Source organism: Leptonychotes weddellii, chromosome 13 (genome assembly GCF_054177405.1).
Source record: "Leptonychotes weddellii isolate Sample4059 chromosome 13, ASM5417740v2, whole genome shotgun sequence".
Taxonomy (NCBI): domain Eukaryota; kingdom Metazoa; phylum Chordata; class Mammalia; order Carnivora; family Phocidae; genus Leptonychotes; species Leptonychotes weddellii.
Genome location: NC_138381.1, coordinates 68,979,598 through 69,002,266, shown reverse-complemented (window position 1 = coordinate 69,002,266; position 22,669 = coordinate 68,979,598). Strand labels below are relative to the sequence as shown.

The following is a 22,669-nucleotide window of genomic DNA, read 5'->3' as shown; positions in this document are numbered from 1 at the left end:
AAGACAATCAAAAATGTCTGTATACATTGGCAAATGTCCCTTAGGGGGCTAAATCCCTCTGGTTGAGAACCACTGCATGATATCATACTGCTTGTTTTTAAAGATCATGTCTCTAACAGTCATAGGATTTTTGAGTATCTTCCTAAAGTTGTTTGAACCAGATTTATTTCTGATTCTTAATATGAAGAGAGGGCAGTGGGGGGTGAAAGGAGGGAGTGAGAGGGAGACAGATGGAGCACTCTCTTAACTCTTCTGTCTCCCACCTCCCCTTCTCCACAGAAGAGATGTTAACAAATTATAATACATTTACTTGCTCTCCTCAAGAAGAGAAAGCATTTCTATGATTTTTAGATGGCTACTTCTCTTAGTAATTTTTCCTTAACCCATTCTCAGGTGAATATCCAACAAACTCAAGATTGTAAATATAAATTTTGGCATCTTTTGTTTCTTTCTATTAAACCTTTTCTGATTTTCCACTCCTTCCTTCAGTTTATCACCCCTCTTTATTTTCCTGTGAGATTCTCTGCTCACTTCATTCTCATCTTTCCTATTTTAGAAAAAAAATTTAATTACAAAATTATAACTTTAGTTTTATTTTTCATTAAGTAATTTAGTCACTCCTATCTACTATAAGCCAATTCTCCCCAACCTCACCCTCAAACAAGTTTTACTAGAAATTTTCATGCTGCTATTAATTCTCTTTACTATTTTCAGTTTATGGGTCAAAGTGCATTTTGTACAAAGAACAGTTTGTTTCTTTGCTCCTTTTAGAAGGTGTCCCTGCAAAGCAGACTGAGTCCTTACTATCAAGAGAGTGCTATTCTGTAACTAGATAGTATTATCAAAGTACACCATTAAACATTAGCCAAACTTTGAAATCTTCCCAGCTGAAACTAACACTAGGTTTCATATTCATTTCTCTTTTCTAAAGGACAATCCTCTTTAAAGTATGAAGAATAAGAGCAGAAGATATTTCAAGACCAAAAAAAGGACAGTATCACCAAAGGGGCACCTAACACTCTAAAGGAAATCTATTTTGTCATCACAGTATCATGTTTCTTTTTAATGGACTTATTTCATGATAAAAGGAAAGAAAGAAGTCATTTGAAATATGTGTGTATATTTCACTTCCTCATGCTTGTGCCTTCCTTAAGTTCAACTATAGGGGAAAACAGTTCCAATTAACAGAAAGGATCCCACTTAGTCCTTTCTGAATTCACTTGTTTTTCATACAAATATGGCAATAAAGTGTCCATTCTAGGGTAATGCATTTGAGATATATTTTACCCCTAAACTTATTTTTTCTTATGTTAGTATTCCTTCTTTAATCAGATTTCCAAAGCTGAGACATGGCACACTCTAAAGCTATCATGACACATTTAAAGCTTGCCACTGAAGGTCTGACTAGCTTGTGGTCAAATAGTTTCAGGATAGCCATTTCCCAAACCAGGCACTTAAATGTAAAGCGGAAATGAGTTGTGTCAAGAACATTTTCTATCCTAACCGGAGGGTGACTCCCTGTGAAAAGGGTGGTCCTACTGCATACCAGACAACACAAGTATGTGGCAAAGACGAATTACAAAGCTCAACATGCTATCATTGTATATCACTGAATTCCAGGAGAAACACTTTGCTCCTAATGCCTCCCATAATTTGGATAATCACCTTTGTAAACTCCTAATATCACCTTCAATTTGTTGCAACGAAACTTTCTACGTTTCAATGTTAATTGCCTTCTTAGGCACATATAGAGATACTGAGTTTTATAATTCCATACTCAAGCAAAGTAAACAAATTTAAATAAAAATCTGGCCAGATGACTCATGTATGAAGTCTAACTAGAAAGACATAAAAATATTATTATCTACAGTTATATACACCTGCATGTTTTAAGTTTATACTGTGTGTCTTACAAATACACTATTTGGTCAAGAGAATAAAAAAAGAGCTTGTAATTTTAAATTTTACCATGCTTTATGATTTACAATGTAATTTCACATGAAATTTACCCCTTTAATTTTTACAAACCCCAGGATTTGAATTGAAGTTCTATGGTTCTTGAATTGCCTGAGGAAATTCACCCCACTAAGGCAGAATGAAACTTTGTTATTAAGCAATGGAGGGAATCAACACTCCAAAAAAGTCAAAGCTGCAGAGAGTAATGAGTCTAAGCTACAAACTAAGTCTAAAAATGAAAGAAAGTTATAGAAATGTAGTGACTGCAGTTTTCACAATGGTAGTCTCAAAAACGTGATCAACTGAAAGTGGGCAGTAGCATCTTGCCACACCCATTAGGTTGCTTGGACACAAATCCCATTCTGTCCCTTACTGTATTACTGACCTTGGGCAAATTACTTTACCTCCTGACGGCTCTCAGGAGGAGGCACTGCTACAGTGAGATCACTGATGGGATAACTCTTGTGCTCAGCAAGGTGTCTGACACACAGGGGATGTTTGATATATGTTGATTTCCTTCCTTGTCCTGCCAGCATCTGAGCAGTATGTCTCTCCCTCCACCAAGCATTGCCAGTGATATGGACATAGATCAGAAGGGGTGGATCCAAGAGAAAGGGCAAGTTTAACATTAAAACTGTACTTATATCCAGGTTGTGGCTTATAAAATAAGTACGCATAATTTCTGAATTTGAATTATTAACCATTTCACATACTTGGAGTAATATATAAAAGTTAAGAGCCATAAAGGAAGACTGAACTTTTCCCAGAAAGTTTCTACAGCCATTCCATTCCACCTTATTTAAATCTGGCAAAAATTTGCACCTACAACACATGACTACATCCAAAGTGTACTATCTGTCTACCAAGTGCAGAGCACTGCACTAGAGGGCTAATAAGCAACTTACTGAACATAAAAGAGGAGCATAGTGGCTGATAATGTTACCCTCTTAAGAGATCAAAGCCAACTTACAAGATTAATTATGTGTAAGAATCAAAATAATGCATGTGATAAAACTGGCCACCTCAACTCTTAGAATAAATGAAATTTATAGCAAGTTCTTAAAAAGAATACAATGGGTCACGTTTTGACATTAGAAATTTCACATTCCACTCTTTAGAAACATATTAAGTTCATACCAAAAGTAATGATGGATAACAGGCAATTCTGCCTTATACAGAAACACTGGCAGGAAGCACTTAGAAATGTACACTTGCAAATCCAGATTCTCATGTGATAGCAGGACTGGAAGAGACTTTGTTCATTCATTTGTTCATTCATTAATTCAACATGTTTATTGAGAGAGTTCGGTCATGTGGGTTGGGCATATAGACTGGGCAGCATATGTGAAAAACAGTCTCAGTAATGAGCCTAGTGAGATTAAGAAGCTAAGAAAAAGGAAAAAGGAGCTACAAAATATTCTGATAAGCATCCTCTGGTATACTATCCAGGAAGAGAAGACATCTTCAAGCCTTTAGAAATAGAACAGTGGGGCTCATGAGGGGTCAAACAGCATTAACTGCAGAGGCTCTAATATTTTTATGCTTATCTATCAAACTCATTCAGGTATCCAATTTCACAATTAGCTGAAAATTAGGTTGCATTTTTAAAATCGAAATGAAGACTCCATTTTTATATGAGCTTTCCTACTGAATGTGGTAAAAGCGAAGTAAAAAAAAAAAATCCACATTTGCATGGATAGGACAATAATCATTTTTGTCTACATGCTTTCCTAAAGATTAGAAACTTAGAGTTTTTATGCCCCTGTCCCTAATGTGTATTTTTTTTTAAGTAGGCTCTACAGCCAACATGGCACTTGAACTCACAACCCCACGATCAAGAGTCATATGCTCTATCGAATGAGTCATCCAGGAGCTCCCCTGTCCTCCCGGGGCCAATATGTACTCTAACACAAATTCACCTGTGTAGTAAGACCACTCATTCCTGTGAGAATTCCTTCATAAGGCCAAAAGCTGAATTGTCTGACAGATATGGGCTTGTGCTCTTTATATTAACATCTGCTATGGGAACTACCATATGATCCAGGACATTATGAAATTTTAAGAAATGACATCAGATATAACAACAGCTGAAAACACTCTCATGGGTTAGTAATCCAATTAAAATATTAAGATCTCCATTTACCAACAATAAAAACTTAAGGGAGCCACATCTCAAAGGCCCAATAAGGCAGGTGAGTAATTCTGAAGAACTATATAAACAACTCCTTTCTCCAGATCATGAATCAGTCCAATATGAACTTTCTTACAGAAGAAAAAGAAAGGATAAAATAAAAAAGGTTCTATGAAATGCCCTTCCTTTTCCTAGTTTTTCAAAATAAGGTCAATAATCGCTGCCCTTCTATGATTATAATAAAAAGATACATAATTCTACATAATTCTAAAGTTTCCTCAGAGTTACCTTTGATATCAAGGTTCACGGTCCTTGCTATTCCCTTGTTACAAATGTAATTGTGCAGCAGTGCGTATTAACATAAAAATCTGTTTTAAGGTGCCAAAATGGTAAAAACATCAAGCAGTAAAAGCCTGTAACCCATGGGCTGCATACACTTGTCAATGACCCCATTCAAAAGCACAATGTAGAAAAAATGCCAAGGGCAAATCCCACAGATTTAGGTCTCTTTTAGGTTTATGCATAAGTGGTAGGCTGATAAAACAAATTTAAGGAACTATAAAATTTTTTTGTCAGTTTGCAAGTCTATTTAAAATATACGCTCATTTAAAAAAATATACACTCATTTATCTAATAATTGGAAAAAATAATTTCTAAATTCTTTTTTCTTTTTGCTGTTCACTTTTGAATCACTCTGTGTCACGTTAGCACTTCTATTTAGAAGATTGTAAAGAGTAAAACCAAAATAAATAAGTCAATACAGTATTGCTACCAACTATGGGAAGCGAAGAGAGGTTTTAACAATGACTTGATATTCATTATACTGGACTTTCATTTTCCCATGATATTGCTCCTACTTTTATGTCATTTAAGTAACTTTAGTCCTTTTCTTTTGAGCTGAGGTCCATGAAAAGCACTAAGATTCATGATATACTTTTAAAATTTAGATATTTCTTTTTGATATTCCAGTGTCCTGATTTATATATTCCTATTGGACTACTGGAATTAGCCTTTAACACGACATTGGTAGTAGAACTGTAGTACTTGATAAGATACATTAAAATATCCACACCAATAATTAGATTGTCCAAAGTGAGACATGGAACATATAACATCATACCACTTTTCCCTTCTATTAGTGCTTTTTTCTTAACAAGCACTAGATGCAAATACCACTGACCTCTGATAAACTTCCATCAATCCCACCATGACCCCCAAAGCATTACATTTGGAGAAGGTTTTCCACATAAAACAACTTATTTTATAGTGATTACTGCAACAGCCCATTAGCTACTCAGTTTTTAACTTAATATAGGGGCAGGGAGCCTTTTAGCAAATCCAACGTCCATCAGAGACTGATCTTAGCTATTCTCTGGCTGGGTACTAGGAAGCCTATAGGATTCAGAGGGGCTCCTAAGGACTTTGCCTATAGTCCTGAGGTGGCCTATCACAGAGAAGACTGGGATGGCTGATAGGCACACAGAGTAGCCCTGGGTGAATATACAAATGCAAGCATGAGATCATTGTGGGACGGCAGTAGTAACATCTTACTACGAGGTAGGAGAGGTCATGAATATATGATGTGGGAATGAGGGTGTGGCAAGTGACAAAAGATGAGAACCTGTCTCAGAGGGGGAAAATCCACTTGGTATAATGTTTGTTTCACATTCAAAAACCTGCTTCTGGTGCTCTGAGTCTCAGTGGCTGCTCACCATTTCTCCTCTCATTTCAACATGAACATGTCTGGATAAAGATACAAGTCTCACAAGAGTCGGTGGTAAGTAAGAATATTACATAAAATAAAATAAATTTTTTTTTTTTTTGGTCAGGTATCATGACATAAAGATATTTATTAATTTCATGGTGCTTTATTTAGACTCAAAAGCATGTTTTTTCTTTAGGTGCTTAGCAATCGTTAGCAAATACACAGTGGACATTTTTGTATCTCCATTACACAGTATAACGTTCATTTAAAATGAAAAATTGCCCATTAAGAGATGACAAGAAACTTCTATACAAAGGAACTTAAAGGTAGGCTTATTGATAAGCAGTCTCAATTAAAATGCTTGCTTTTAGATAGCAGCAGGCATAGCAATATGTAGGTGCTTTAACTTCCATTTTCCTCATATTTGCGTTTTTAAAGATTATAATCCATTATCGATTCCAAAGATAATTGAAGCCTTTGAAAGGCTTGAGAGATAAAAGTGGAAATCAGGTTTAAAAAATAGGACAAGAAAAATAATTTCTGGGTCGGCCTCGGATGATGTCATCACAGGTTCTAAATGTAATAGCCAGGCAGCGTACACTAACTCTTCCTGCCCATGTGACCTCTAACATCAATCGGGGCAAAACAACAAAAATTTCAATAATTTTTCTGGCCGAGAAGCGAGATTCAGAAGCAAAAGATTAAAGAGAGTTTAGAGTGCCAAGGATGAAACGATGTGAGTGTGTGTGTGTGAGGATGGGAGCGCGCAGGCGCACGCGTGGGGGGCCAAGGGGAGGAGGCATGGAAACTAACTCTTCCAGCACACACCCCTTTTGCTACTACAAGGGCATCCAGCAATCACATTTGCAATAGTAAAAATGCTGAAGGATCCTACAGTATCTTTTCTTCCACAACCATCCATATCCTATCCTGCAAAGCCCTTCTTGCTTTATTTGTGCCAGGAAATTCTTCAGGGGTTAAATGGGGAAGTGCGGCCACCACCATTGTTGCAACAAATAAATGAATGAACCAGAACGAACCAGCAATTCATCCCTAGGAAGCTAGGACCTTATTTTCTACAATTACATACATTAGCTAGCAGTGATATATTTTTAAAAATTGTGTCTTATCTTTTGATATGTGTGTATACATTACAAACACACATGCATCTGTACAAAAAGAAGCATAGTGCCCTGCACATACATCAAATACCTTTAAAATTTTTTTAGCTTTATTATTTCAATGAAAAGACAAATAGCTTTTAAAAAATTGGATAGGTTAGCAACTTCATCTTAAAGGCCTTTTATTTTGCACATACAGCATATATAAATACACACACACATACACACACACACACACACAAAGGTTTTTTTTTTCCATGCCGTAGACAATGCTAAAATATCTGAGATCAGGTTGCCATGCCAACAGATTTTTTCTAAAATGAATAAAATTATTAGGAGGGAGAAAACATTCTTGACTCCTTTCCTCCCATCCATGAAGCCGAGAGAGGCTCAGGGAGGGCGAGAGGCTGCCAGATGGGGAGGAGGGGAAGGAAGGGAAGGTGGGTAGAGGGGTGTTTGCTTACCAAAGATGCTGATTTGATCGTGGCAAAGCGCTCTCTGTTCCGGTAGTGGAGGGCCTGGCTCTGAACTGACTGGGTAGGCCGCGGCTCAGGCCTGGGATCGCCGTGGCCCGCCTCATCCCTTATGAATACATGATCCTGCAGAAATGGATAAAAACAAGGAGAAAGTCCAGCTGTGCTCTTTCCTCGCCGGCTGCCTCTCTCTCACCCCTCTTTCTGCACAAGCACTGCTGTTTGAAATGCATAGTTTAGCTCTCTGCTAGTCCCCGCAGCTCCCACGGTACAAAATGAATAAGCAACACATTGCAGCCTTCAGTTAGGAATGTCAGCTGATCGCTAGTGGGATGCCTTCTGAATCCCTGGCAGGCTTTTTCTTTACCTCCAGAATTACATATATGCAAAAGAAAAAAAGAATAGAAAAAACAATGCAATGTACAGACTCCTTAGAACAGTTTGCTTAAAACGCTGTAACCAAATAATTCCTTTAAAAATGTCATGTCCATGTCTAGCAAGGAGGATGCTGGTTGCTTTTAACATAAAAGCGAGCCTCCGCCTCATTCCCTTGAAAGATCTGCTTTCTCAATTTAATTTTATTTGAGATCTGTTCGGTAGGATCATCGTTCTGCCTAGAACCAGTGTAGGCTTGTGCTGAACTGCCTCTCTATCTTGTGCTGGGAAGATTCGGCAGTCACTGAGGGATCCTGCTTTCCAGTCATGATCGTACACAGTTCTAGCACCTTCTCTCTACAGCTTCTGAAAGGATTTTTTTTTAGATTTAAAGAGACAGGCATGCAATTTTAACCAAATGATACTTTCACAAATTCTTCCTCAACTCAGTCTCGATATGGTCACTAGAGTGAGTAAGGCTAGCATTTAATGTCCTTGGCTGATTTAATCAAATCTGTGCTTCTTGATAGGCAGAGATGATTAATCTTGTTGTAACGCCCAGTGAAAAATAACATTCCCTGGAAGGGTAATAATGGATGTTTCTTAAATGCAATTTAAATGAGTTTTAAAGGGGAAAATGCTTTCAAAGGGTGATGCTTTTCTCTATAAAAGATGGAGTGGTCAGTCAGTAAGTAGCTCTTAACCCTTCAGGAAAAAAGATGCTATAATAATAGCTCAAAAACATGTACAACCATGGGGGATTTTTAAATAGTACATGTTCAGGATGGGGAAGGAGAAATTAATTCCCTTATTGCCCTAGGGTTTTAGGAGAAACCATCTGTGAGAAGTCAGTTTTGCATTTTGTCTATGACTACCTGATAAATGTTTTTTAAATAATTGTTCGCTCTTTCAACAGAAAACAAAAATTGAAGAGGTTTAGAAACACAAAATTTTATTATATCATCTAAAATTTTTATAAGTCAAGACACATATTCTTGAGGGAAATTAAATTTTTATATCCAGGTTTTTAGGTAAAAGTCAAGAGCCAAGATTAAATTTACCATTGGGCTGATTTTCTTTTTCCATTTATAAATTTAGAATGCTCCAGAATGTTAGGAAGGCATCTACCATTACATCTATATTTAGAAATTTTTTTTTCCAATTTACTGTATTGAGGTCTATTTTGTTTTTAAATAATGAAGGGACCTTTAATGCCATTGAGGACATATATGTCCAATTCAAGGATATTCTATTGTTATGCTGTCTTATAAGATAGCCAGTAGCCACATGGATATTTAAATTAAATAAAATGTAAAATTCTGTTCCCAAGTCACACCAGCTATGTTTTAAGGCAGCCACTAACTATGGCTACCATACTGAAAAGTGCAGATATAAATCCTTTCCATCACTGCAGTTTTTTTTTTTTTAATTTTATTTATTTATTTGACAGAGAGAGAGACAGCGAGAGAGGGAACACAAGCAGGGGGAGTGGGAGAGGGAGAAGCAGGCCTCCCACTGAGCAGGCAGCCCAATGCAATGCGGGGCTTGATCCCAGGACCCTGGGACCATGACCTGAGCCGAAGGCAGACGCTCAACCGACTGAGCCACCCAGATGCCCTGCAATTAGTTCTATTAGATAGTACTATAGGTTAAAAATGTACCTCAACCCATATTTTTGAGATTAAAAAAAGAACAACCAACCAACCTTGATAGGCCAATTAAAACTTCTATATTAGTTCCCAGGAAATCTAACCTCTTATTTTATAGGGCAAAGAGAGATCAGGTATGGGACTAGGATTTATGCACTAGGTTTAAGGTTCTAGGGAGGAAGGCACTGGGATCTACTGCCATTCACATTGCTGGATATTTATTAATAAGTTACATTTATCTCCAAAATTGATTTTTTTTAAGATTTTTTATTTTTATTTGAGAGAGAGAGAGAGCAGAGTGAGTGAGAACATGAGTTGGCGGGGAGGGGCAGAGGGAGAGGGAGAAGCAGACTCCCCACTTGAGCAGGGAGCCTGATGCGGGACTCAATCCCAGGACCCTGGGATCATGACCTGAGCTGAAGGCAGACGCTTAACCAATTAAGCCACCCAGGCGCCCCTCTCCAAAATTGATCTTACCTAATATTACAGTCCCAGAAAAACAAGAAGCTTCTAAATGGCAGCAATCAGATGAGACAAACTAGGTAGGGTCCTGTGGTTTTATAGGAGGCCTTAAGAAGTCAAAGTTTGGTGATTATTAATTAGCTAACATTAAGTTCACTGACTGAGAGGTAGCAGCTCAGTTTCAAATTGTAATAACTTGACTTACAAAGATAAGTAGTGACACTAGAATCTACACAGTTCACTTAACAGAATAATGTGAAACATACTCATGTACAAATATGTATAATTTTAATATTATTAGTGTGTTTTCTCTCAGATAAAAATTAATACTTGTGGGCTAGGATCTTGCTTAGCAAATTAAAAGTCACATTATATTTGCTAAATTTTTAAACCAAGAATATTGGAATACACTGGAAAAGTTAAAATTCAAAATCATAGTGATTTTAATTAACACATAGCTAATTCAATAACCCACTAAGGTATATTTCTAAATTAATGCTATTTTATTATTTTTTCCCCATCCCCTCGGAAAAAAATAATGCTACTTTAAAGATTTTATTTATTTATTTGACAGACAGAGACACAGCAAGAGAGGGAACACAAGCAGGGGGAGTGGGAGAGGGAGAAGCAGGCTTCCCACTGAGCAGGGAGCCTGATGCGAGGCTCAATCCCAGGACCCTGGGATCATGATCTGAGCTGAAGGCAGATGCTTAATGAATGAGCCACCCAGGCGCCCCAATAATGCTACTTTAAAAGCTAATCTGAATAGGTCCAAAATTTTAATCTACTTCAAAAATAGTACATAACGATAACAGTATAATTCTTTATTCCAGCTTAAATTTTTTTCATTTTATAATAGAACTCTTAGTTTTCCACAGCAACTTCATAACCTATCCGCACACTAAAACTCTTCAAATATTATGTGAGAGACCACAAAATGAGGTAAAATTTTAGTCTAACAGTAGACATCCATTTCAAATGCACAGGAAAATGAATTTTAAAATATTCAATTCCATTGCATAAAACAAGTTTATAATTCTGAAGACAACTTAAACAATGAAGCAATTTAAAATGAGGGAAATGTGACTTGAGAAGCACAAATTAAATTATCAACTTTACTGGGTATATTGTCTGTTGGTTATACTTCCCCTTCAAATAGCTGTCCCTTTGAAAATGAGCACCATACCTGGCTCCCAGACTTTCTGAACACATTTTAAGACTAATAATGGAAAGGGATAATTTGCTATTTTTTGCAATTAGGCCCTGATGCAGATTATTTACAAATAGTGTGAGGGCCAACATCTTTGATGCTGAAAATGATTTTAGAAGATTAAGAACAAATATCGGGGTGCCTGGCTGACTCAGTTGGCAGAGCATGCGATTCTTGATCTTGGGGTTGTAAGTTTGAGCCCCAGGTTGGGGGTAGAGATTACTTAAAAATAAAATCTTTTTCTTTTTTAAAAGAACAAATATCATGCTCTACTTTACCAAGACAAAATACAGGTCTTGTTTATAATTTATCTTTAAAACATTACCATCTGGGAATAAACAAAATAGATCTTTCAAATGCCAATATGGTTGAGGACCAGTTTTAAGTAAATCTGTGTTAACCAGGTAAATTTATAATGTTCTTTCACTGTAAAAAAATAAATAAATAAAACTTCCTGTGCTCGCTTTAGCAGCACATATACTACAACTGGAATGATACAGAGAAGATTAGCATGGCCCCTGCGCAAGGATGACATGCAAATTCGTGAAGCGTTCCATTAAAAAAATAAAAGTAAAATAAATATAACTTCTTCAGATTAAAAGGAAAAGAAGATGTCGTAATTTTGGTCAAATCTTTAGCAAAAAGAATTGAACTTTATTTTTTATTTTTTTAGATTTTATTTATTTATTTGAGACAGAGAGAATGAGAGACAGAGAGCATGAGAGGGAGGAGGGTCAGAGGGAGAAGCAGACTCCCTGCTGAGCAGGGAGCCCGATGCGGGACTCGATCCTGGGACTCCAGGATCATGACCTGAGCCGAAGGCAGTTGCTTAACCACCTGAGCCACCCAGGCGCCCAAGAATTGAACTTTTATACAACATACTGACGTACACGAAGCATGAAGCACAAATTTTACTATTATACCCTCAACAGGGGCTTTACTTTTATTTAAATGTTTTTCTCTAATTATCTATTTATTAAGATTCTGAAATTAAGATTCATGGTGTAGTTGCTTGTTTAGGGTTTCCAGATTAACTCGAAATTAACCCTGGAAACCACTCGTGTGGATACTGTTATACTTTGGGTATACCTTTATCATACTATCACATACTTACTTGTGTGTCTGTGCATGAGACTGCGAGCTTTCTGAAAACAGTAAATGTGGCTTGAAAAATCTGTCTCCCTAGTGCCCACCTAGGGCTTGATACTTAGTAGGCATTCAGTAAATGTTTGCTGAATAAATAAGTTCACGAATATAGGTCTGAGAAGATTGTGGGAAAATGACATTTTCTCTTGTATTATTTAACAGAATTCAGATTTGTATTTCATAAAAACCTGCCACTCTGTACTCTAAGAAAGTCATAAAATTGTGACACACAAGCACAAGGGGCAGGAAGAGGATCTAAAAATGGCTTTTATCGGATGATGAGAAGCCTTTTTATAGACTCCCACACTTTTTATGCTGTGGAGAAGGGATCAACAAACCCACCATCTCTCTTTGGTTTCTGTTCATTTCAAAATTATTAAATTATTGCATACGCAGTTGTCGCTATCGAAAACTGGGGTTAGAGGAAGGGAAAAAGATGGACAAAGTTATCTTTACTGGGGAGGATAGCTACTAGGGAGAAAAAAATGACTAGAACACAGAGGACAAAGATGCTACTGTAGAGAGTGGTTTGTATGACTGCTCTGTTTGAGAAACATTACCTTCGTATGTTAATTTACTTTTACTTTGCCAAATATGACTTGAAGAGTCAAAGAACCCACCTCTCTCTTCAGCAAAAATAATAGGAAAGGCCACCGAAGCAAGTGAAAATTAAGCTAGAACATCCTATCCCCTCAGGGCAGCTTTTTTTTTTTCTCCCACAAAAATGGTGAAAGCCGTTCTTTTTTTAAAGAAGGGGCGGGTGGGGTGGGGGGAGAACACTGACGAATAGGAAAAAGGCCAAATAAAGCTTTAGGAGTTAGGATAGAATGATTTTTTAAAATAATCTCTAAAAGAGGGCCATGATGACTAGAGTTCATTAGGCATACCTAAAAGAACAAACTGATTAGCGAACACTTTAATATATTAAAGTCTTATGATCTGTATTAATAGAAGGCAGGAGCAGGCAAAGATAACTGATTTTAGACCTAAAATAAAAGCATACCTTTTCACTGGCAGATTAAAAGAACAGACTTTGTTGGTTAGAACACTATTAAGATCTGTTTGCTGCTGCTACATCCACAATGATTTTAAGGAGTAGGGCAGAGGCTCAGAAGTAGGCTAGGTAACAGCAGAAAACCTAATTTGGATTAGGAGTTTGTTCTGGAGTCCTTTGGGAAAAATCGAGAATTGAGGCGTATGTAGAGTTGTGTCCTATATAAGTTCACCTTCATTTTAGTTCACAAAACATTTATTGAGTACTTACTATGTGACAGACACTGTGCTGGGTGGTAGGAGAAGAGAGATGTCCTTGAGGAGCTAACAGTCTAGAGATATGGTGATATTCTTATTATTGGAAAAAGCAGCGTGGCAACATTAGCAAGGGGAAAAGTGCTTAAAGTTTATTTTGTCTGAATACACTTTTAGACTTACCACGTCATTTTTACTCAAAAGGAGATTAGATTAGGGTCCCTTCAGGGCCTGGGAAAGACCAGAATAGAGGCAAGGACTGGAGAAAAAGAAGTAACCTGAAATTCTGATGCCAAAGGAAAATTTTCAGTGTCCCACCACATTTTTGGGGGCTTGATCTGTGATAGAACTGTCCTGCTAAAATCAGAGCATCTTTATTCTGGATGCAGAGCAGTTAATTTCAAGTCACACTCTTAACTGGTTGCACATGGCCTTTAAAAGTAAGTTTACTTCTTATATAAAATGGTAATCTGTTTCATATCTATGATTTAACTAATTTAGGATAATGTCTGCTTGATTGCAACAATCAAGATGGGGTGCCAAGAAAATCTCCCACCCTTATTCTTATATTTTGGTATTTATTAAGCATGTTCTTACTGTCTGGAGTATAATTATTGGGGAAATGCTATTTAATTTAAACCATAAAGACAATACTTAAGATTATTTAACCCTTTTAATCCATATGTTCAATGAACCAAAATAGCATGATGTTTAGTCTCTGGCAATTCATTCATTCCTTGTGTTTTTTGTTCTTTCGTCCATTCATTCATTCATTCCATAGTTATTTACTATGCTGTGTAGTTATTTACTGTGCTATGCCAGGCACTGTTCAGGTGTTAAGATGTAGTGTGGAACAAGGCAGGCATAGTCTTTGCCTTAATGAAATTTACACTCTACTAATGAAATAATATAAACAAATTAATACATAATATAATATTAGATGGTGGCAAGTATTAAAAAGAAAATAAAATAGGATAATGAGATAATGGGTAGAACACTGGTTGTAGTATGATAATTTAGTGATATATAGGCTTTTCTAAGATTCTGGTCACAGACCCATGCAAAACTGGTAAATGTTTTATAAAACAATATTGATTGCTTTCTTTAAAAATAATCTTTGTTGGGGCGCCTGGGTGGCTCGGTCGGTTAAGCGTCTGCCTTCGGCTCAGGTCATGATCCCAGGGTCCTGGGATCGAGCCCCACATCGGCCTCCCTGCTCTGCCGGAAGCCTGCTTCTCCCTCTCCCACTCCCCCTGCTGTGTTCCCCCTCTCACTGTGTCTCTCTGTGTCAAATAAATAAATAAAATCTAAAAAAAAAAAAAATCTTTGTTGTCACAAGTTATGGTAGACTCAGAAATGCACCACCTAGATCCGCCTCTAAGAAAAGACTTGCTGCCAGAATGCTGGCAGTCCATTTAGGGGCGGTCTTGGCTGCACAGAGCAGCCTTGAGCAAGTTCACACCCTTCCCAGGTTGCTCATATTCAGTGACTGGTCTGGGTGAGGGTAACAAGGCCCAGCTCTTCTGGCTCAGTTTGGACAACTCTGAAGGGTCATTTTAGCCCCACAGCTCCCTTAGGGGTTGGCTGAGGCGGCTGTTAGGTCTGCTATCTCACTTCAACTTCGCCCTCCGCCTAATGCTGCTTCCTTCTCTCTTCCACAGGTGTTGATCCCAAAGGAAACTCCTAAAAAACAAATTGCTGCTTGAAACTGTTTCAGCTCTGCTTCCCAGAGAATCTACCCTATGACCTAAATGTTACCTGCACCTACATGTAATATAATGTCACCGCTATGCCATCTGCATGAAGAAGGAGGGACTGATCAGAACAGTGGCTTTTAGGGGTGTCTGGGTGGCTCAGTCGTTAAGCGTCTGCCTTTGGCTCAGGTTGTGTTCCCCGGGTCCTGGGATGGAGCCCTACATCAGGCCTCCCTGCTCAGTGGGAGGCCTGCTTCTCCCTCTCCCACTCCCCCTGCTTCTCCCTCTCCCAGTCCCCCTGCTTGTGTTCCCTCTCTCGCTGTGTCTCTCTCTGTCAAGTGAATAAATAAAATCTTAAAAACAACAACAACAACAGTGGTTTTTAGAAAAATCTCCCTTTTTAAGTGAAATCTTAAGTGAAATCCAAACGCATAATGTAAGAGATAAAAGCCGGCCTTGTCCTGGGGGAGGTATGGATGAGGCTTGTTCCTGAGGCACCTTTCTACAAAACAGCTTGAAAGTCACATGAGAGATCTGCTTCTCTAAAGGTTACAGGAATAGTGGTGCCTGGGTGGCTCAGTCGTTAAGTGTCTGCATTCGGCTCAGGTCATGATCCCAGGGTCCTGGGACTGAGCCCTGCATGGGGATCCCTGCTCAGCGGGGAGCCTGCTTCTCCCTCTGCCTGCTCCCCCTGCTTGTGCTCTCTCTCTGTCAAATAAATAAATAAAATCTTAAAAAAAAAAAGATTACAGGAATAGAAACACAGAATTTAAGAGCTGGAAGGGATCTCTGAAACCATACAGAACTCCTAATTTTACAGATGGAGAAACTGAGGCCCACAGAGGTTTGTGATTTGCCTAAAGTAAAATAACACTAACAGTGGCAGACAGAACTATAAACTTGTGTCCTCATTCCTATGATCCATTATATAAAATTTTCTATTGAGAGCTTAAGATCCTATTTTATTTATGTTCCCAAGTGGAAAACTTTTAGGAAGTCAAGCATACCAACAAATATGAAGTTTCTGAATAATTTTTGTATTTCTGTTGAATGATAAATTTTTAAGCCCAGGTATAGGATTTAAATGGGTCTCATGCAGAGATACCATATTTAATATTCAGTTTTCACATATAACATATTCTACTTTTATTGCCTGCCTACATTCCCCCCTTTTTTTAATTGTGGTGAAATATATATAAATTAACCATCTTAATTATTTTTAAGTATACAGTTCAGGTATATTAAATAGACTTATAATGTTGTGCAACCATCACCCCCATCCATCCTCGTAACTCTTTCATCTTGTACAACTGAAACTTGTCCCCATTAAACAACTCTCCATTTCTTCCCTCTCCTCAGCCTCTGGCAGCCACCATGCTACTTTCCGTCTTTACGATTTTAGCTACTCTAAATACCTCATATAAGTGGAATCATACAGTATTTGTCTTTTTGTTACCGGCATATTTCACTCCTCATGATTTATCCATGTTGTAGTGTATGTCAGAAATTCTTTTCCTTTTTAAGGCTGAATAATATTCCATTGCACATATATACTATATTTTGCTTATCCATTCATCCATCAATGGACATTTGGGTTGCTTCCAAATTTTAGCTATTATAATTAATGCTGTTATGAACACAGTTGTACAAATATTTCCTTGAGACCCTACTTTAAATTTATGAGGGTATATATCCAGAAGTGGAAGTGCTGGATCATGTGGCAATTCTATTTTTAATTTTTTTGAGGAACTACCATACTGTTTTCCACAGCAGCTATACCATTTTATATCCCTATCAACAGTGTACAAGGGTTCCGATTTTTACACATCCTTGCCAACTCTTGTCATTTTTTGTTTTTTTGATAGTAGCCATCCTAATGGGCATGAGGTGGTATCTTACTGTAGTTTTGATTTGCATTTCTTTAGTGATTGATGATATTGAGCATCTTTTCATGTGCTTATTGGTTATTTGTTTATCTTCTTTGGAGAAACGTCTATTCAAGTCCTTTGCTCATTTTCGATTTGGGTTGGTCATTTTTTGGTTGTTGAGTTTTAGGAGCTCACTCTCTATTTTGAATATCAATCCCTTATTAGATATGCAAATATTAGATATGCAAATATGATCTGCAAATATTTGGTCCCATTCTGTGTGTTGCTTTTGGTTAGCCTGCTTATATTTTCAGTTCAATTAATTCATTCAGTTCTATTCACAAGTGTTTTTCAATTTTCTTTTATCACATTTCCTCTATATATTTATTCCATAATAAAATAGAAATACGTTATATAACTTAAATTCTTCCTGACAAACATTTATATGGATCAAGTACAACGACCATCTATTTCAGAATATAAATTAATATCTATTCTTTTTTAAAAAACAAGATTTATGGGCGCCTGGGTGGCTCAGTTGGTTAAGCGACTGCTTTCGGCTCAGGTCATGATCCTGGAGTCCCTGGATCGAGTCCCGCATCGGGCTCCCTGCTCGGCAGGGAGTCTGCTTCTCCCTCTGACCCTCCCGACCCTCCCCCCTCTCATGCTCTCTCTCTCTCTCTCTCAAATAAATAAATAAAATCTTTAAAAAAAAAAAACAAGACTTATTTTGAGAGAGGGAGAGAGAACATGGGTGGGGAGGGGCAGAGGGAGAGAGAAACTTAAGTGCTGAGTGGGGAGCCTGATGCAGGGTTCAATGTGGGGTTCGAGCTCACGACCCTGAGATCATGAGCTGAGCAGAAACCAAGAGTTGGTCGCTTAACCAAATGTGCCACCCAGGTGCCCCATATATTAACATCTATTCTTAAGTGATTACATGCAAGAGAAAAAAGTATTGAAAAACCTCTATTATCACAAGACAGGTCTGTACCATCACACACCAAAATTAGAATTAAAATCTCCAGTGAGTTCAAGACTAGGGTTTTCCTTCTTGTTGACTGTGCCAGTGGTATCTTTCTTCTAATTCTGTTCTCATTTGAGGGGTCCTGGAGTAAAAAGATCCAGTGGAATTAGTTTTCTTTTGATCCCTATACCCATGGAACTCCAGAGGTAATAGAAAGGAAAGAGCCAGATTAGTCAGCATCCATGACAGCTACTTCCAAAAAGAAAGCCCAGCAAAACCTTCTTTTCTACCTTTCAAATATAGGATCACTTGCCCATGTTTAAAGAAGGCTGGCTGCCAATGCTGAACTCTTAGCAGATTTCTGCATCTGTATGCTATAACTCCTTTACTCAAAATGCTTCCTTGGCTTTCTGATAACTTGGTCCTTGCTGTCTCTCTAGATTCCATTCACTCTTCACACTGCTCACCAAGCTCTAACTTCTCTGACTTTTCCCCTCTTCCTTGAACATACAAAGTTCTTTTTGTCTCAGGGCTTTTGCGCTTATTTTCTGATTCATCCCCATCTCTCACCCCAGGTTAGCTAACGTCTACTTATCTGTGAAGTTTTAGCTTAAACGTTACTTCACTGGGTAGGCTTTCCACGACTCCCTGATAGATTAAATACTCCTTTTACCCAGAGCAGAATTTTCATAATCACATGATATAGTTAATTGTACAATTATTTTCCTAATCTCCCCCATAGAGAATAAGTTTCATGAAAGTGTTATGTGTGTTTTATTTCCTGTGTATCCACAGGACCTACCATAGTTTCTGGCACGTAGTAGAAGTCCTCACCAATTTTTGTTGAATAAATGAATAAGTTAATCCGTTCAGAAAATAAATGTGTATCCCTCCACTACTTATGACCAGGGACCAATATATTTTCTCCTGCCCTTCATCCTTACCTGTTCAATTTCCTTTTTGTCCCAAGGAAAATGCACCAATTGAAGTTTAAGTGAAAAAAATTCTTAAACATGCTCTATCACTGAAATTAGCATTTATTAAAACAAGTACATATATACCTTACAAGAAAAAATAAAGAGATTCTTTCATATAATTCTACACTATGGACTGCTTACCTAAAGTCACTCAAAACATTTTTGGGACTTCATCCAAAGAATTATTGGTAATTCTGTATAATACTCATTTTTTTTTAAAAAAGATTTTGTTTATTTATTTGACAGAGAGACACAGCGAGAGAGGGACACAAGCAGGGGGGAGTGGGAGAGGGAGAAGCAGGCTTCCGGCAGAGCAGGGAGGCCGATGTGGGGCTCGATCCCAGGACCCTGGGATCATGACCTGAGCCGAAGGCAGACGCTTAACGACTGAGCCACCCAGGTGCCCCTGTATAATACTCATCTTACAGAAAATGCTCTGCAAGAAACTTTAAGACTTTTTTTTTTCTTTTTTTTTCATGAAGTACTTCAACTTATAAACCATGACAGGTCTGTATGAAAGGAGGATTTTTTTTTTTTAGATTTACTTATTTGAGAGACAGAGGGGGGAGGACAGGGAGAGGGAAAGAGAGTCTTTTTTTTTTTTTTTTTTAAAGATTTTATTTATTTATTGACAAAGAGAGAGAGTTAGTGAGAGCAGGAATACAAGCGGGGGAGTGGGAGAGGGAGAAGCAGGCTTCCCGCGGAGCAGGGAGCCCGATGCGGAGCTCGATCCCAGGACCCTGGGATCATGACCCGAGCCGAAGGCAGACACCCAACGACTGAGCCACCCAGGCGCCCCGGGGAAGAGAGTCTTAAGCAGACTCTGCACTGAGCACAGAGCCAGATGCAGGGCTCGATCCCACGACCTGAGCCAAAACCAAGAGCTGGACTCAACCAACTGTGCCACCCAGGCACCCCAGGAGGATCTTTAATTGGAAAACCAAAGTAAAAATTAAAAATAGAATCATTCATTCAAAAGTCAGAATATTTAAGCTGACAGAGCTAGTTTTAGAATAAATCTAAGACCAACAGAAAAGAGTAGAAACTGTTTCTAAAACAAGTGATATCTTGGGAATATACATTAAGAAACATACTTCTGAGAGCATACTTCTAAATGGGCACAACCAACGGGTTATATTCAGGAAGGTGTTAAGATTACAGTATTAAAAGTTGTTGGTTTAGAGAGGCATTTTATCAATTTCTTTGACTTGAAGATTTACAGATTTATTTATTTTTATTTACTGATGATGGTTGACATCAGAGTAGCAGGAGAGAAAGATGAAGAAATAGGCCCAGCTATAGCTTTGCATAGTCTCTTGTTATCTTTTTACTACAAGAAAACTTTCGGGGCACCTGGGTGGCTCAGTCGTTAAGCGTCTGCCTTTGGCTCAGGTCATGATCCCAGGGTCCTGGGATCGAGCCCCGCATTGGGCTCCCTGCTCAGCGGGAAGCCTGCTTCTTCCCCTCCCGCTCCCCCTGCTTGTGTTCCCTCTCTTGCTGTGTCTCTCTCTGTCAAATAAATAAATAAAAAATCTTTTAAAAAAAAAAAAAAGAAAACTTTCAAGTGCTAGGTCTAGTCCCATACTGCAGTTGTAGAAAGGTACCACTGAAACGTTTGGATGCCAAGTGGCCTGAGCTTCCTTCACTACATTGACAAAGCCGAGAGCTGCGAAGGGTACCACGGAACCTACCTTCTTGGGCATAACAGAGGAACTGGAATTTATAGTGCTTTCGTCATCGTGCATCAGGACAGGTTCAGAGCTGTTCTCATCCATGACCTCCTGCATGCTGTTCACACTGCTGCTCTGGCTGCCTGTGCTCACAGACACGCTTGGGATGGAATGGTTGCTGCCCAGGCTGTCCATTTCCCTGATCAGGCCAGTTCCATGTTCGCTGTCCTAGAAAAATGGGGCATGGGGGTTAAAAGAGATGACTGGAGATAAAGTGCCAATCCATTGACTGAGCTATTAAGCACACTCAATTCTGTAGTGCCAAGTTGCTTTTCTGCCAAATCTGCAAAGATAAACTTTTTATGTAGTGACTCCACTATTCCCCCACCATTTTCAGACGTCTCAGATTCTCTTCTCTGCCTTCCTCAGGGGCCATTCTGGACATGGGTCATAAGGCTCCAAATGCTGCTAGCCCAGGGCTTTCCCCTGTCATATGCAACCATCATATTATTGTATTGCTATTCAGTAAGCAGAAATTGGGCCAGGTTTGTAAGAGACTTTCAGGAACATCAAGGTGATAGAGAAAGATTGTAGGTAAATGAACAGGTGACCTCTGGGATATTTACAAATAGGGCATAGGTCGTCTGAAACTACAATAGAGTTAAAAGAGTTTTCAGAGATTTGGCAAGCAATATGTTCCTTTGCAAATCATTACTGAGTAACTTCATGTCTAAGCAGGGATATTAATTCTACTGTCCTGGACAGGTAATTAAATTCTGCCTCCCTCAAGCAATTCTATCATGCTTACCTCTGTAATCGTATTAAATATATCTGTTAAATAATACTGGTATTCATCACTGGTAGTCCAAAGACTACTATTTGAGAAGTGGTAAAATAATCAGAATATGTAATTTACCCATCACAGTGGGATATCTTTTGATATAAGATTAAATAATATAATTAAAGCTACTTAGTTAAAAAAAAATCCTATTTTCAAAGAACCATACTGTATGTATATATCTTTAATGAATTGTTACTTAGCCATGGCACTCTAAGGAATCACTGGCATAAGTAATTTGGGTAATTTAAAATGGTAGATAATACATTATATTTTTAACAGATTTATTTTCCCAATTAAAGGGGATCATTTGTATATGTACAATCGAGATTTTTTTTAAAGATTTTATTTTATAGTCCAATTCAGTTTTCTGAATTTCATTTTTATAATTATTGATAATTTTTTTCTTTTATATAAAAAGGTAAAATAAAATTCATTGTTCATTCCTTTCCTCTTTTTTATCTAGTTTTAGAGGAGTCCTTTCTTTTGTTCAAAGCTCTAATACTCCTATCCCATGCATTTCCTGAGATCCTACTTCTTTTTTTTTAAATTTTATTTTATTATGTTATGTTAGTCACCATACATTACATCATTAGTTTTTGATGTAGTGTTCCATGATTCATTGTTTGCATGTAATACCCAGTGCTCCATGTAATACGTGCCCTCCTTAATACCCACCACCGGGCTAACCCATCCCCTACCCCTCTCCCCTCTAAAACCCTCAGTTTGTTTCTCAGAGTCCATAGTCTCTCATGGTTCATCTCCCCCTCCGATTTCCGCCCCCTTCATTTTTCCCTTCCTAGTATCTTCTTCTTTTTTTTAACATATAATGTATTATTTGTTTCAGAGGTACAGGTCTGTGATTCATCAGTCTTACACAATTCACAGTGCTCACCATAGCACATACCCTCCCCACTGTCCATCACCCAGCCACCCCATCCCTCCCACCCCCCACCACCCCAGCAACCCTCAGTTTGTTTCCTAAGATTAAGAGTCTCTTATGGTTTGTCTCCCTCTCTGGTTTCATCTTGTTTCATTTTTTTCCTCCCTTCCTCTATGACCCTCTGTCTTGTTTCTCAAATTCCTTATATCAGTGAGACCATATGATACTTGTCTTTCTCTCACTGACTTATTTCGCTTAGCATAATACCCTCTAGTTCCATCCATGTCATTGCAAATGGC

General features: G+C 38.1%; 1 protein-coding gene and 1 non-coding gene across 3 annotated transcripts in view; one reads left to right on the top strand and one right to left on the bottom strand.

The window, feature by feature from the left end:
- The window catches only part of TAOK3 (TAO kinase 3), a 182,652-nt gene that overhangs the window by 25,279 nt on the left and 134,704 nt on the right, over window positions 1–22,669 (bottom strand). For both annotated transcript variants that reach the window (XM_081802106.1, XM_081802107.1), the window contains exons 13-14: window positions 20,671–20,877; window positions 7,378–7,512 (exon numbers count right to left, since the gene is read on the bottom strand). In XM_081802106.1, coding sequence (XP_081658232.1) covers window positions 7,378–7,512; window positions 20,671–20,877 — 342 coding nt within the window. The remainder of the gene's footprint in view (window positions 1–7,377; window positions 7,513–20,670; window positions 20,878–22,669) is intronic.
- Window positions 11,539–11,645, top strand: LOC115937888 (U6 spliceosomal RNA). Its single transcript, XR_004073104.1, has one exon. It is a non-coding gene; the product is annotated as a U6 spliceosomal RNA (small nuclear RNA).